The sequence below is a fragment of the Myotis yumanensis genome, unplaced genomic scaffold (assembly GCF_028538775.1).
Source record: "Myotis yumanensis isolate MYYU_CA2020_CCGP unplaced genomic scaffold, mMyoYum1.0.hap1 SCAF_1, whole genome shotgun sequence".
Taxonomy (NCBI): Eukaryota; Metazoa; Chordata; class Mammalia; order Chiroptera; family Vespertilionidae; genus Myotis; species Myotis yumanensis.
The window spans coordinates 148,562,638-148,575,714 of NW_027223752.1; the positions used below are offsets into that span (position 1 = coordinate 148,562,638).

General features: G+C 40.6%; 1 protein-coding gene across 1 annotated transcript in view; it reads left to right on the forward strand.

Moving 5' to 3' along the window:
• The window catches only part of GAD2 (glutamate decarboxylase 2), a 57,165-nt gene that overhangs the window by 39,368 nt on the left and 4,720 nt on the right, over positions 1-13,077 (forward strand). The window contains exons 13-15 of the mRNA XM_070432961.1: positions 436-585; positions 4,190-4,297; positions 4,706-4,795. Of these exons, the coding sequence (XP_070289062.1) occupies positions 436-585; positions 4,190-4,297; positions 4,706-4,795 (348 nt within the window). The remainder of the gene's footprint in view (positions 1-435; positions 586-4,189; positions 4,298-4,705; positions 4,796-13,077) is intronic.

Below are 13,077 nucleotides of genomic sequence, written 5' to 3' on the forward strand. Positions count from 1 at the left end.
CTCAACCTTAATAGCTAAATGATAAAGTACTTGAACTAACTAGGAATGAAACCAGAGAAGAATTACACTAATAATATTTTACAGAACCAAAGAGTTCCCAAAATATTATATTTGCAACAAAACAAGAATATAGGATGTTCTCCAAAAGTATAAACATTACACTCTGATTGTGATTTTTTTTTTTAATGCCTTCTCTGCTTAAACTCTGGTAACATCTGACCCTGAGCCATTTATCCCACAGAGTTGACTTAGCACAGCCCATCCTGTCCAGACATTGGTCCCACTTTTTTTCCATTTGATTCTTACTGCTTTCTTTCTCTAAGATAGTCAAGGTATCTCTCTTTTATTTTTCCTTAATAATTTCCATCACAGAGTTACTCTAATACAATACCTAGAAAGTCAGTAGAGTTTCCTAAGTTTTCTCTCCTCTTGTAGGGATTGATGCAGAGTTGCAACCAGATGCACGCCTCCTACCTCTTCCAGCAAGATAAACACTATGACCTGTCCTATGACACTGGAGACAAGGCCTTGCAGTGCGGACGCCACGTTGATGTCTTTAAGTTATGGCTGATGTGGAGAGCTAAGGTGAGCGTGTGTAGATCAGCTGAATGTCAACTAAAAACACAAACTGCATCTTAGTGTGATGTGTTAATAATATGAATTATTGGTGTATTCTCAAGCTATCAAAAGGAGTGGGCTTTTCATTTCATCAATTGGTGGGAATTACAAAATATCAGCCAATAAGGTGAGGTAAGCCTGATCTCTAAATATTGTTCAGTACCATCCTTTTTGTCTCCTTTCCTTGGCATTTTTATTAAGATGATGATCATCAGCCACGTTTACACAAAAATGTTTCTCTCATGCTTCATCAGTTCCTGCTGCTCCTCTTCCATCTAAAGCCTCCTCACCAGCATGGTGCAGCTGCTTGGTTCTTAGAGAAATAACTTGGAGGACATCAGGTGTGAATTAAACAGCAGGAACAAATGAAGCCTGAAATGAAGGCAAAGGATCCAGTTTCTAAAGTGCTGAAATGAAGGCACCAGGAGAGGGGGGAAAAAGAACAGTCCCAGCAGCCACATAACTTATGAACACATGGTCTCTTAATTCCTTGTGTAAAACCTTAAGCATCTAGACCACGGGTGGGCAAACTTTTTGACTCGAGGGCCACAATGGGTTCTTAAACTGGACCGAAGGGCCGGAACAAAAGCATGGATGGAGTGTTTGTGTGAACTAATATAAATTCAAAGTAAACATCATTACATAAAAGGGTACGGTCTTTTTTTTTTTTTTTTTAGTTTTATTCATTTCAAACGGGCCGGATCCGGCCCACGGGCCGCAGTTTGCCCACAGCTGATCTAGACAGACAAAACGCCCATTTGGCTTTCAACTAAAAAAAAAAAAAAAAAAAAAAAAAGCTGCATTTTTTTACAAAGTGAATTGATAATAATTATTAAAGTAATAAGTGTAGTCCTGCACTATGGATCAGAGGTGAGGATAATTGCCTTCTCACCTCAAAAACTGTCTAGGAATGCCAGCCAGGGAAGGGGAGGTCATCTCTCCCGAGAAGATCCAGGAAAGAGTGAGCCACGATCTTCTCTCTGACATGCCCTCTTGCTCTCAGGAATGAGGACACAATCCGAAAAGTCAATAATTATTAAACCCTCTGTTATCTGATATGCTGGAAGAATGCAATGTTTCAAGTGAATCCATATTTTCTCCCAAGATAAACTACTTGAAAGATAGCATCCTATGTATAAATTACTATTCCTTAATCTCTTAATGACTAATGGAACTAAGTGCACTGATGACAGCCATCACGTTAAGTCCAAGATTACTTGATTAGACCAAATTTATTTTTTTAAATATATTTTATTGATTTTGTACAGAGAGGAAGGGAGAGGGATAGAGAGTCAGAAACATCGATGAGAGAGCATCATCAATCAGCTGCCTCCTACACACCCCCTACTGGGGATGTGCCCGCAACCAAGGTACATGCCCTTGACCAGAATTGAACCTGGGACCCTTGAGTCTGCAGGCCGACGCTCTATCCACTGAGCCAAACTGGTTAGGGCAGACCAAATTTATTTTTTTAAAAGCCTCCTCATGTAGGATACTGGGAGGTGCTCTAGACTGCTTCATGGTACTTGTGTCTAGCAAGGGCACTGTGCCTGCCCTCAACTCTGTTCTTATGGAGTAGAGCTTTCATTTTGTCTGATGAGTATTTTCCTTCTTGACAGATTTCTTCAGTGGTGAAAACTTGGTGGTAGAAAAAATTGTTTAAAATTAGTCCCCCTTTTTTGGCCTGCAGGGATGGTTTAATATGTAACTAATGAGTTTTCACAGTAAATCTTTGTGTCTGTATCTTTATGCCAATTGACAGGTTTCATTTTATATATAAATATATTTTTATTGATTTCAGAGAGGAAGGGAGAGGGAATGAGAGATAGAAACATCAATGATGAGAGAGAATCATTGATTGGCTGCCTCCTGCACGCTCCACACTGTGGATCAAACCTGCAGCCCTGGCATGTGCCCTGACCAGGAGTCAAACCGTGACCTCCTGGTTCATAGGTCGATGCTCAACCACTGGGCCACGCCAGCTGAGTTTGGCAGGTGTCCTTTTAGTTTTCTGTGATTGGCCTCCCTAATTTCAACATAGATAACAAGTGGACTGGCAAATGGCTGAGGACTTCCACTCCCTTTGCAATACAATCAAGCTCACTTTCGGAGCATTGTGTTACCTTATTATGCCTCTGTGTGGGAAATCACACAGCCACCGCTATTCCCACATGACCAGAGAGATTAGCCAACCTCATACACTGGACAGGATCAGAGTCATGCTGGTCCTGTCATATCCTGGATCAGGTGTGTGCAAATTTAAATTCAGCTCTAGCCTGGTCCAAAGGATCCAGTTTAGAGAACAACTAACCTCTCTCCCTCCTACCTAGGGTACATCCCAAGTGGACCCAAACTTCCAGGTCAGTCTAAGCCAATCCTAATTTCTTTGGCATCCACAGACTCATGGAGCAGATGGCATGGGTGTTAGTGTGAGCATTCAGGCATCAGCCCAGTCCTTTCTTGGGCTCATCAGGAACCACTCAGCCTCCTTAAACCAATCAGCTAGGGCAGCAACCTCCAGAGAAATAGATTGCTAAACCCATGAGATTTTTTAAATGCAGCTTATTCTTAAATATGTGTCAGATACTAAATGTCACTGCCCATGCTGGGTCCCTCTTTTAGCTAGAATGACGGGATTGTGTGTAAACAGGGAAGTGGGTTCATTTTGTCTCCATCACAGTTGCTCGCTCTAGTTTGCGTTAGTCACTGGTGGGCCAGTTCTAAGAGCTCCTGGGATGAGCATGAGCTGCTTTTCTAAGCTTTCCATTAGCATGCCACAAGCAGTGAAGGAAAGCCATTTCGAGAAGCCATTCCCTAGTGTGGCCTGATGTCAGTTCAGCAGTCCTGGTCCAAGGCTGCTGGGCTGTTTTTCCTAAGTCCATACCCTGGGCTTCCGGAGCTGAAAGCTGAAAGGCCTCTGTGACCTTGTTGGCCCAATACACACACATCAGCCATTGATCCCCAGAGGAGAAATCTAATAAGCTTTGCAGCGTGACAGGCTAGCAAAGCATCTGCGTGCCCCTAAAGATTCATTCATTCATGCGTTCCACAAATATTCACTGAGACCTACCCTGTTTGTTCTAGGATGGGGGTACATTTTGTGAACAAAAGCGGGGTCTGGAAATGACTGATTTACATGATGGGCAGGGCCTAAGCGGGCCTCCGGTGTGGGGATGGGGGTGGTCTCTAATGATGCTTCTTATCCACAGGAAGCGAAGAGCCCAGCCCTCCTGTCATTAATGACTTCCATAATTACCCCTATGAATGCAGACGCAAATTTTCCCCTTGAGTAATCAAAATAACTGCCTGGGGAATGGAGGCCCTGGACAGAAAAAGAGTCTCCATGGAGAGCAGCAATGCCAGACGGGGAAGGGAACAAAAACACCTGAGGGGGAGAACAGTAAAGGAGAAAGAATTGCCAGAAAAGCTTCCTCAAACACTCCCTTCTGTTAGGGAAGACACCGAGGTGGCAGGAAGACCATCTGCCTCAAGGGATCACTTGTCCGTAGCTCAGCCTGGGTGCTCCCCACTTTTCTCGGCCTGCCTGAGTCTCTCTTCTTCTCTCACTTAGGGAACTGCTGGGTTTGAAGCACATATTGACAAGTGCTTGGAGCTGGCAGAGTATTTATACAATATCATAAAAAACCGAGAAGGATATGAAATGGTGTTTGATGGAAAGGTATGTCTTCTGATTTGTACGACCCCAAAATGTTTAGTCAATTGCCGTTCTTGCGCCTGATATATTTTTATATGTCAATAATGTGCTATCCAGGTAAGTGGATCATTACAAAGGAGAAGTCGGGATGATGGGGTAGCTCTTCTGAGCTGGAGTAAAAATCAAACTCACACAAAAATAAACTGCAGTGGGAGATATCTGTAATACTATCAACAATAAATATCTGTTAATAAAAAAATTAATAAGTAACTGAATAAGGTTGTGAAAGTCAGGCACTTCAAAGGTGATTATGGATTTAAAAGTAGGAATTGTATTTGAAGCTGCAGCATACGTAGATTAGAAATGTCCTTGGAATTTTCAAAATTGCCGGTTTGTGCTGAGTGAGTGTGACACTTACTTTTCTCTATGTAGCCTCAGCATACAAATGTCTGCTTCTGGTACGTCCCTCCGAGTCTGCGTGTCCTGGAAGACAACGAAGAGAGAATGAGCCGCCTCTCAAAAGTAAGTGATACAAACTCCTCTGATATGGCGTTGGTGGTACATTGGGGCTTTCCCATGTACACTTTTATGACATATTCATAGGTCTTCAGGAGAAATCCACCCTTAAGCTTGGTGCATGGACCCTCGCCCCTCTGTGGGCTCCTGCAGAGCCAGGGCATGCAATGCTGGTATATCCAGACTTTTAACAACTGTACTTGCTGGCATTGACTGCCCTGCCAAGTGAAACTGGTGCTCAGTTACAAGCACAGAAGAGACTTCAGGCACCAGAAATAATTGGAAAACATAGCTGCTGCTGATCCTCCTGAGATGTCAAGGTCAAGGCTGCCCTATGGGGTCGTTAGAGCTGTGGTGACTCCCAGAAGGTAACAGAGCAGAGAGCAGTAATGAGGACCACTGTGGGTATGTGGTGTGTCCCAGGCTCAACTTGATCTAGCATGACATCATGTCTCTCTCACGGCCATTTACTTTGGGAAGCACTGTTTTCTCTCTGCTCCACTGATGGGGAACCTGAAACACAGGGAGAAAAAGTCACTTTCCCAAAATCACACCCACGTCTGACCCCAGAGCCTGAGAGCTTGTGCTATAAATTATACTGCTTCTAGAGCAGCGGTTCTTAACCTGTGGGTTGCCAACCTGACCCTTTCACAGGGGTCGCCTAAGACCATCGGAAAACGTATATATAATTACATATTGTTTTTGTGATTAATCACTATGCTTTAATTGTGTTCAATATGTAACAATGAAAATACATCCTGCATATCAGATATTTACATTACAACTCATAACAGTAGCAAAATTACAGTTATGAAGTAGCAACGAAAATAATGTTATGGTTGGGGGTCACTACAACATGAGGAACTGTATTAAAAGGTCGCGGCATTAGGAAGGTTGAGAACCACTGCTATAGAGCATGGGTGTGTGTGTCTGGGGTGGAAGGGATGTTAGTCATGTTTGCAGGTTTAGAGAAGTTGGTTCATTGTAGGAAATCAAGCCAAGGGCATAATGGAGTGAGGATGGTCATATTGGAGAAAATTATAGGTTCTGGCAAAAATAAAAAATGGCCTGCTACTGTTTGAGAGGAAAAAAATTCATTTTTTTCTGGAACTTTTATGGTGGCTTCTCCATGGTATATATTATCTTAACAATAACTAATTTTATTTGAAGAATTAGTTAGAAATTAGGTATTTCCATTTTCATTGGCTTTCACTCCTTTAATTCTCTGACCAGGCAGAGAATGCATAGAGTAGTTTGGCTGACTCCATTTGTTAAACTGATAAATTATTGCTGGGCTGAGGGATGGATCAAGATGGGAATACAAAACAAAAAGGATTTTTCATCATTTTCTGAGCAAAAGTCAACTCTGAGTTCCCCAGTTAAATACAACTCTCTTCAAATACCTCTTAGATTTAGCATATCACATAACTGTAATGGAATGGAAATTATTTCTTGAGAATAGCCATTAGAATATTAGTAAGTTACTGTTATGCTGTAGATAAATTAAATTTGAAAGTCTCCTGGGATTACAAAATGAATTCTCCTAATTTTCCCCTATCGTGTGACTCCATTTTCCTAACTCTAATAGAGAGAATTCAGCAATTCAGAACTGAAAATCAAAATAGAACCACATAAATATCAAGGTTAAATTCCTTTTATGTCAATAATTTTTCAGAGTTTCAGAAAAGTTTTCCATTAAGTACAAAGCACTTAAACTATAATGTTCAGGTACCAGTAAAACTGTTACACACACACACACACACACACACACACACACAATCCCAACACAATCCCAGAAGGAAAAGAGCTGAAGCAAATTAAATCATCTGCACTGTCCAACGTAGTAGTAATAGCTATATGTGGCTATTTAAATTTAAATCAATTAAAATTAATTTCAAAGAACTTTACTTCTTCAGTTATACTAGCCACATGTTAAGTGCTCAATTTGTAATTAGTGCTTATTATTTCCAATGATTCAGATAGAGAACATCTCCATCATTACAGAATGTTCTTTTGGTCAGTGCTGATAAAGACCCCAAATGGGGAGAAATATGGAGTCTTCAATGTGGTATATGGCAAACAAGAAAATTAAATTAGCCTTGGCCAGTGTTTCTCAGTGGTTAGAGCATCTGCCCAAGGACTGATGGGTCAAGGGTTCAATTCCTGGTCAAGGGCATGTACCTGGGTTGCAGGTTCAATCCTTGACCCTAATGGGTGTGTGTGGAAGGCAACCAATTGTTGTGTCTCTCACATTGATATTTCTCTCTCTCCCTCCCTTCCTTCTACTCACTCTCTTTAAAAATAAATGGAAAAGGGTAAGAGATCAACCAAAGGGCTTGTGTGCATGCATGTAAGCATAACCAAAGGACACAGACAGTAGGGGAGCAAGGACATGTGTGGGGGTGGGGGGAGGGAGCGGCCTGGGAGATGTCAATGGGGGGGAAAGGAGACATATATAATACTTTCAATGATAAAGAATTTAAATTTAAAAAATGGAAAAAATATCCTTGGGTGAGGATTAACGATAATAAAAAAAGAAAATTAAATTAAATTACATGGCTAAGCATAAAATAGGCACTAAAAAGTGTTGAGCCAAAGTGCTCTTTGAATCTTTCAGAATAGGGAAGGAAACAATACTTAGAAAACCTACTAGTGAACCGTAGGCCTTTTCTCAGGCCACATACTGGCTTGGTGATAATTATCTAGGTAACAACTGGTTATTACCAAAACAGGCATAAGTCACAGTTTCATGAGGGAGGTAAAGATGAGAATCTGGTGGGTACATTTCCTGCTGCCCAGTCAAGACTGTGACTGTGCAGGTAGCACATTGTCATGGAGGCAGAGTGGGCATGAGGGCCTAGGGTGCTATGGAGACATGATCACTTGCCTTAAAAGGCAGCACACAGAGTCCACATGAGGCAGTTATCAGATAAGAATCCAAAGGCTGCATATTGATCACCACTTATGTTTCTAGTTCTTCTTCATCATCATCATCTTCTTATATTTTAATTTTCATTATATTTTATCATCATCTGCATCTCTTCTATAAGCATTTATAGTCCTACTAGAGGCCCAGTGCATGAAATCGTGTGATCATGCGCAGGTAAGGTCTCTAAGCCTGCAATCAGGGCCATCTTCTGCCCGCTCACCGGTCCCCAGTTGTGCCCCGCCTCCACCCACCGCGGTTTCCTGTGGTTCCCCATTCGCCATCCTGCCATCAGAGCCTGTGGGCCGAGGGGAGGGACCAAGAGGTCAGCTGTTCTGCCCACTCATCAGTCCCCAGCCCCACACTGCCGCCACCCACCCATTTCCCGTGGTTCCCCATTCGCCATCCTGCCATCAGAGCCTGTAGGCCAGGGGGAGGGACCAAGAGGTCAGCCATTCTGACCAGTCGCCAGTCCCACCCTGCCACCACCCACCCTGGTTCTCTGTTCGCCATCCTGCAATCGGAGCCTGTGGGCTGTGTGGGAGGGACCGAGAGGTGGTCAATGCACCTCATAGCGATTGGTTGAGTGGTCTTTCTGGTCGTTATGCCCTTATGGTCGCTTGGCTTTTATTATATAGGACTAGAGGCCCAGTGCACAAAATTGATGCACAGGGGATGTCCCTCAGCCCAGCCTGCACCCTTTCCAATCTGAGAACCCTCAGGAGATGTCCGACTGCTGGTTTAGGCCTAATCCCCAGGGTTCTAGAGGCCCAGCACACAAAATCAGGCGATCGTGCGCGGGTAAGGTCCCTAGGCCTAGCCTGTGATCAGGGCCATCTTCCACCCACTCACCAGTCCCCAGTCGTCACCCCCAACTGCCCTCCCCTGCAGACCTGGTTGCTCCCAACTGCCCTCCCCTGCCAGCCATCTTGTGGTGGCCATCTTGTGATGACATGGGGGTGGCCATGTTGTGGTGGCCATCTTGTGATGATGTGAGAATGTCTCGTGAGGGCGCGAGGGCCACCTAGGCTTTTATTAGTATAGATACTGATTGGCATACTTTCAAAAGGTCAACTATGGAATTAAAAGTAAATTTGTAAAGAAGTATTTGACCTCATATTTGTTGTGACTCTTCTGTTCTAAATGTAATGGGGAGACTTTAGCATTATAGAATGTCTTATTTATCATTATTCTGCTATTTCATTTTTCAAAATTTTCACTCACACTTCCAAGATTTAAAAACAAAAAGGTTTTGTAATACACAGTGAAAAATACATTTCATGATGCTTTAATCTGAGCTCTCTTTGGAGGAAGAAAAAATGTGTATTCAAATTATGAAAGAGTCCTCTGGTTATTGTTTTCTAGAGGATTGGAAAACCTAATGGCACAAAGGAGAAAATAAAACCCTAAAACTTTTAAGGCAGCTCCAAAGAGCTCTTGCTGATGAAGCGCTTAGTGAATTCTTCAACACACAGTCCTCTCTTTTTTAACTGACTTTCTTAATTCAGCAAACCCAAAAATGTTACACACACACACACACACACACACACACACACACATCCTAGAGATAAGTGAAAGCTCTATATAGTCATCAGAATAGTCAGAATTTTATTTTCCTTCTTAACTTGCAATTAGTGATTATGTAATGAAGTAGATGTTCCATGTTCCTGCTAATTTTAGTTCATCAGCATTTTCTGGAAACAACTAAAAGTCACATGTATTTAGACAGCTGTGATTTCTGCCATCCCAGCTATCTTCAGGAACTGGAGGGACTCAATCTTACTTAATGCCAAAATCTGTTTGGGAGGATGGCTGTTACCATTAATCTTTTGACCTTTGATTTGCATTTACCTGAAAAGTTAGAGGTGGTTGTTCTTAATAATTAATTTCACTCCTATATGTTTTTCTTGTTTTGCTCATGCAAACTAAATCAGAGTTTAATTCACTGAGTAAAGTATGGTCATTATTTGTCAGTTCTAAAGAGCAAGCATAATTGTTGCACAGGTAAAACTAAGGAACAGTTATGTGATTTTTCCTCAAGTTCCTGCAGATACATGGACTTGGAATTCTTTTTTCTTTTTTAAATCATCATTTCATTTTATTCCTTTTTCATTCTCACACATTATATTTTTATGGGATCTTTTTCTTTTATAGCAGTCCCAACATGCAAAATAGAGCCTTTTCATTTTTAGATTTAAAAATATTTGAGCAAAATGTGTAAAAATCATTCAATTCTTTGTATAGACAAGAAATTTTGAAATGAATTCAAATGATAATGCACATTTTATTTTATATTTTACATATATATATTTAGTAGTGTTTTTCTTTTATTGTATTTTCTTTATTGATTAAGGTATTACATATGTGTCCTTATCCCACCATTGCCTCCCTCCCCCGCAACCCCCCACCTTCCACTCATTCTCTTCTTAGGAGCACATTGACATGCTCTGCCTCCTGGAAATAAGTGCTAAATTTCATGTCCTTAGGCTAGAATATTCTAGGAGATCCATTTTCAGAACTTAATCCCAGACATGAAATATTTAAATTCTTATTTATATTTATTCCCTTGGATGAGCCCAATGCTCTGGATATAGTCTTCATCCTTTGAGTTGAAAGAAGGATCAACTCAACAGAAATATCCCTCTTTATATTACCTCCCCATGGAATAAGGAAGGAGCAGGAAAGGACTTAAGAATTTGTTAATATTGAATCAGAAAACTCAGTGCTGGAACCACCCTCCACATTTTTAGGAAAATAGGTTTAGGAAGTGAAGTGAAGGTGAAATGAAGGTGAAGGTGCAGTTTGTCTTTGGCAATGAAGGATAGCAGCATTTGCCACCCCAAAATATGTCTTTTGAGATATTGGTTATTTTAAGCTGGTTATTAAGAAACAAACAATTCAGAAATAACCTTTGTCCATCCTCTTTACCTGTCTAAAGGAATTTAGATAGAGAACCTGCTCCAGGAAGGGAAATATTATCACAGATAACTATAGTTTAATATAAACTAAGCGCAATAGACAGGAAAGAACCTAGCAAGGTCCCTTTGATCAAAGTCTTCTCTGTGTCCTATTGTTAAATATGGCCCAGCAAACATTTATTTACCAAACTTTTGCTTTTTTCATTTCCATGAAAATTGCCTTCCTGCTCTTTGAGGTCCCAAATCACAATCCACCTCCTCTTTTCCTTAGCTCAGGATGGCATATAAGCCCTTAACTGTCCAATCTGTCCATAGTTCTCATTCTTATGGCACCTGGAAAATGAAGTTTGGACATTTTCTCCTGTTAATATGTGTCCATTAAATTTTATTATTAATCCATCTAGAAGAATTTAGAAGGTGGGAGGAAAATTGTTTCTTATACCCCCGGTTTCTAACAAATCACTAGGTCTGATGGGAACCACATTGATTTTGTGCACCGAGTACTTTGAAGATGAAAACCTCATTGTAAACCAATGATTATTTATGTGTTGGCATTGAAAAGTGATATGTTCCTAGCAGCATTCCATTGGAATCTAACTATCCTTCCTTTCAGATAAATGATCCCCATTTTTTAACTGAGTTGTTGACTATGTATATCTGAATGAGTCTACAGTGTTCCTACCACCTACCATTCCTGATTACATGTTTACAGCAATAAATTTAAAAGATCAGATGTTATATTTACAGACTCTGATGATAACATATCATTGGACAGATCATACATACAGTTAGATATAATTTAAATGTATGCCTTTATAGTCAATAAGGAACTCCTCAAGAGGTACCCAGTACCACTGTAAACAAAAGAAGTGGAAGGCACTGTGCTTGCTAGTGAAGTACAGAGATAAAATGTATTTTCTCATAAGAGGACAATTAGAAATTAGAATATAGTCATAACCTATAAGTAAGGCTCATATAGTGATGAATTAAAAGAAAGAAGATGGTAGTGGACTAGAGGAATCAGGAAGGGGTACATAGAAGTTGTTGGACTGCGGTATAGCCTTGGAGTGTGTGTTGAATGTGAGCTGTAAGACAAAAGAGATTCTAAGCAAAGAGAACAAGTGTGACAGGACAAGGATAAAAATATGTGTGGTACACTCCAAGGGTATTACATAGGTAGCTCATGTCAGAGTTGAAGGTTTATTTTGGTGAGCACTAGAAGATGAGTCCTCAGAGCTGGGTGACAGGCCTTTATACTGAGTGAAGAGTTTAACTTTAATTTTATACACAATAGAGGACAGCTGGCACTGTAGTCATCAGTCTGGCATACATGTGGAAAAACCTCAGCTGTGGTCGACTTCTGTAATGTTAAGTCCTTATAGGTTCAGCCTTTTGCCTCAGATGATTCTTCATTATTAAGGAACATATTTCAAAATATCTTATACATTAAGGTAATGCAAAAGGTGAATGAAAAGGAACTAGAAAGCGTTAGGGTCTCAAGAAAAAAATTGCTGTAGGGTCTCAAAAGTCTTCCAATTTTCATACATCACTTGATATTGAGGCTTACCTCTTGGAAACCATTCTCTGAACAGTTTTATTTCCAATTTTTCTACATTTATTGAGGGGGAAAAATACCCCCTCTCAAATGTTGTACTGCTAAACTATTTACCCTTGGACCAACACCAGATTCTTCTCATTCTCCCAAAACACTGACTATAAAGGCAAGAAAAAGGTGGAAAGCACTTAATAGCCTACTGATGCATGGAATAGCAAGTTGTGACTCTCCTCTCAGGTGCTTGTCTCACAAAATTTGAAGAATAAATTCACAGACTAAAAGATTTTAAGCAAAACCATGGAAGTTTTTTTTTATTATTCTTTATTGTTGAGATTATTACAGATGTCCCTCTTTTTTCCTCCCATAGCTCCTCTCCACCCAGTTCCCACCCCACCCGAGGCCCTCACCACCCTATTGTCTGTGTCCATAGGTAATGCATACATGTATATAAGATCTTTCTCTAATCTCTTCCTGCACCCCTCCACACCCCCTTCCTTCTGAGTATTGTCAGTACGTTCCATTTCCATGCCCCTAATTCTATTCCATTCACCAGATTATTCTGTTCATCAGATTTTTTATTCACTTGATTTTTAGATTCATTTGTTGATAGATATGTATTTGTTGTCACTTTGTTGTTCATAATTTTTATCTTTACCTTTTCCTTCTTCTTCTTCCTCTTCTTAAAGAATACCCTTCAGCATTTCATATAATACTAGTTTGGTGGTGATGAACTCCTTTAGCTTCTTCTTGTTTGTGAAGTTCTTTATCTGAACTTCAAATGATAGCTTTGCTGGGTAGAATATTCTTGGTTGTAGGTTCTTGCTATTCATCACTTTGAATATTTCTTACCACTCCCTTCTGGCCTGCATAGTTTCTGTTGAGAAATCGG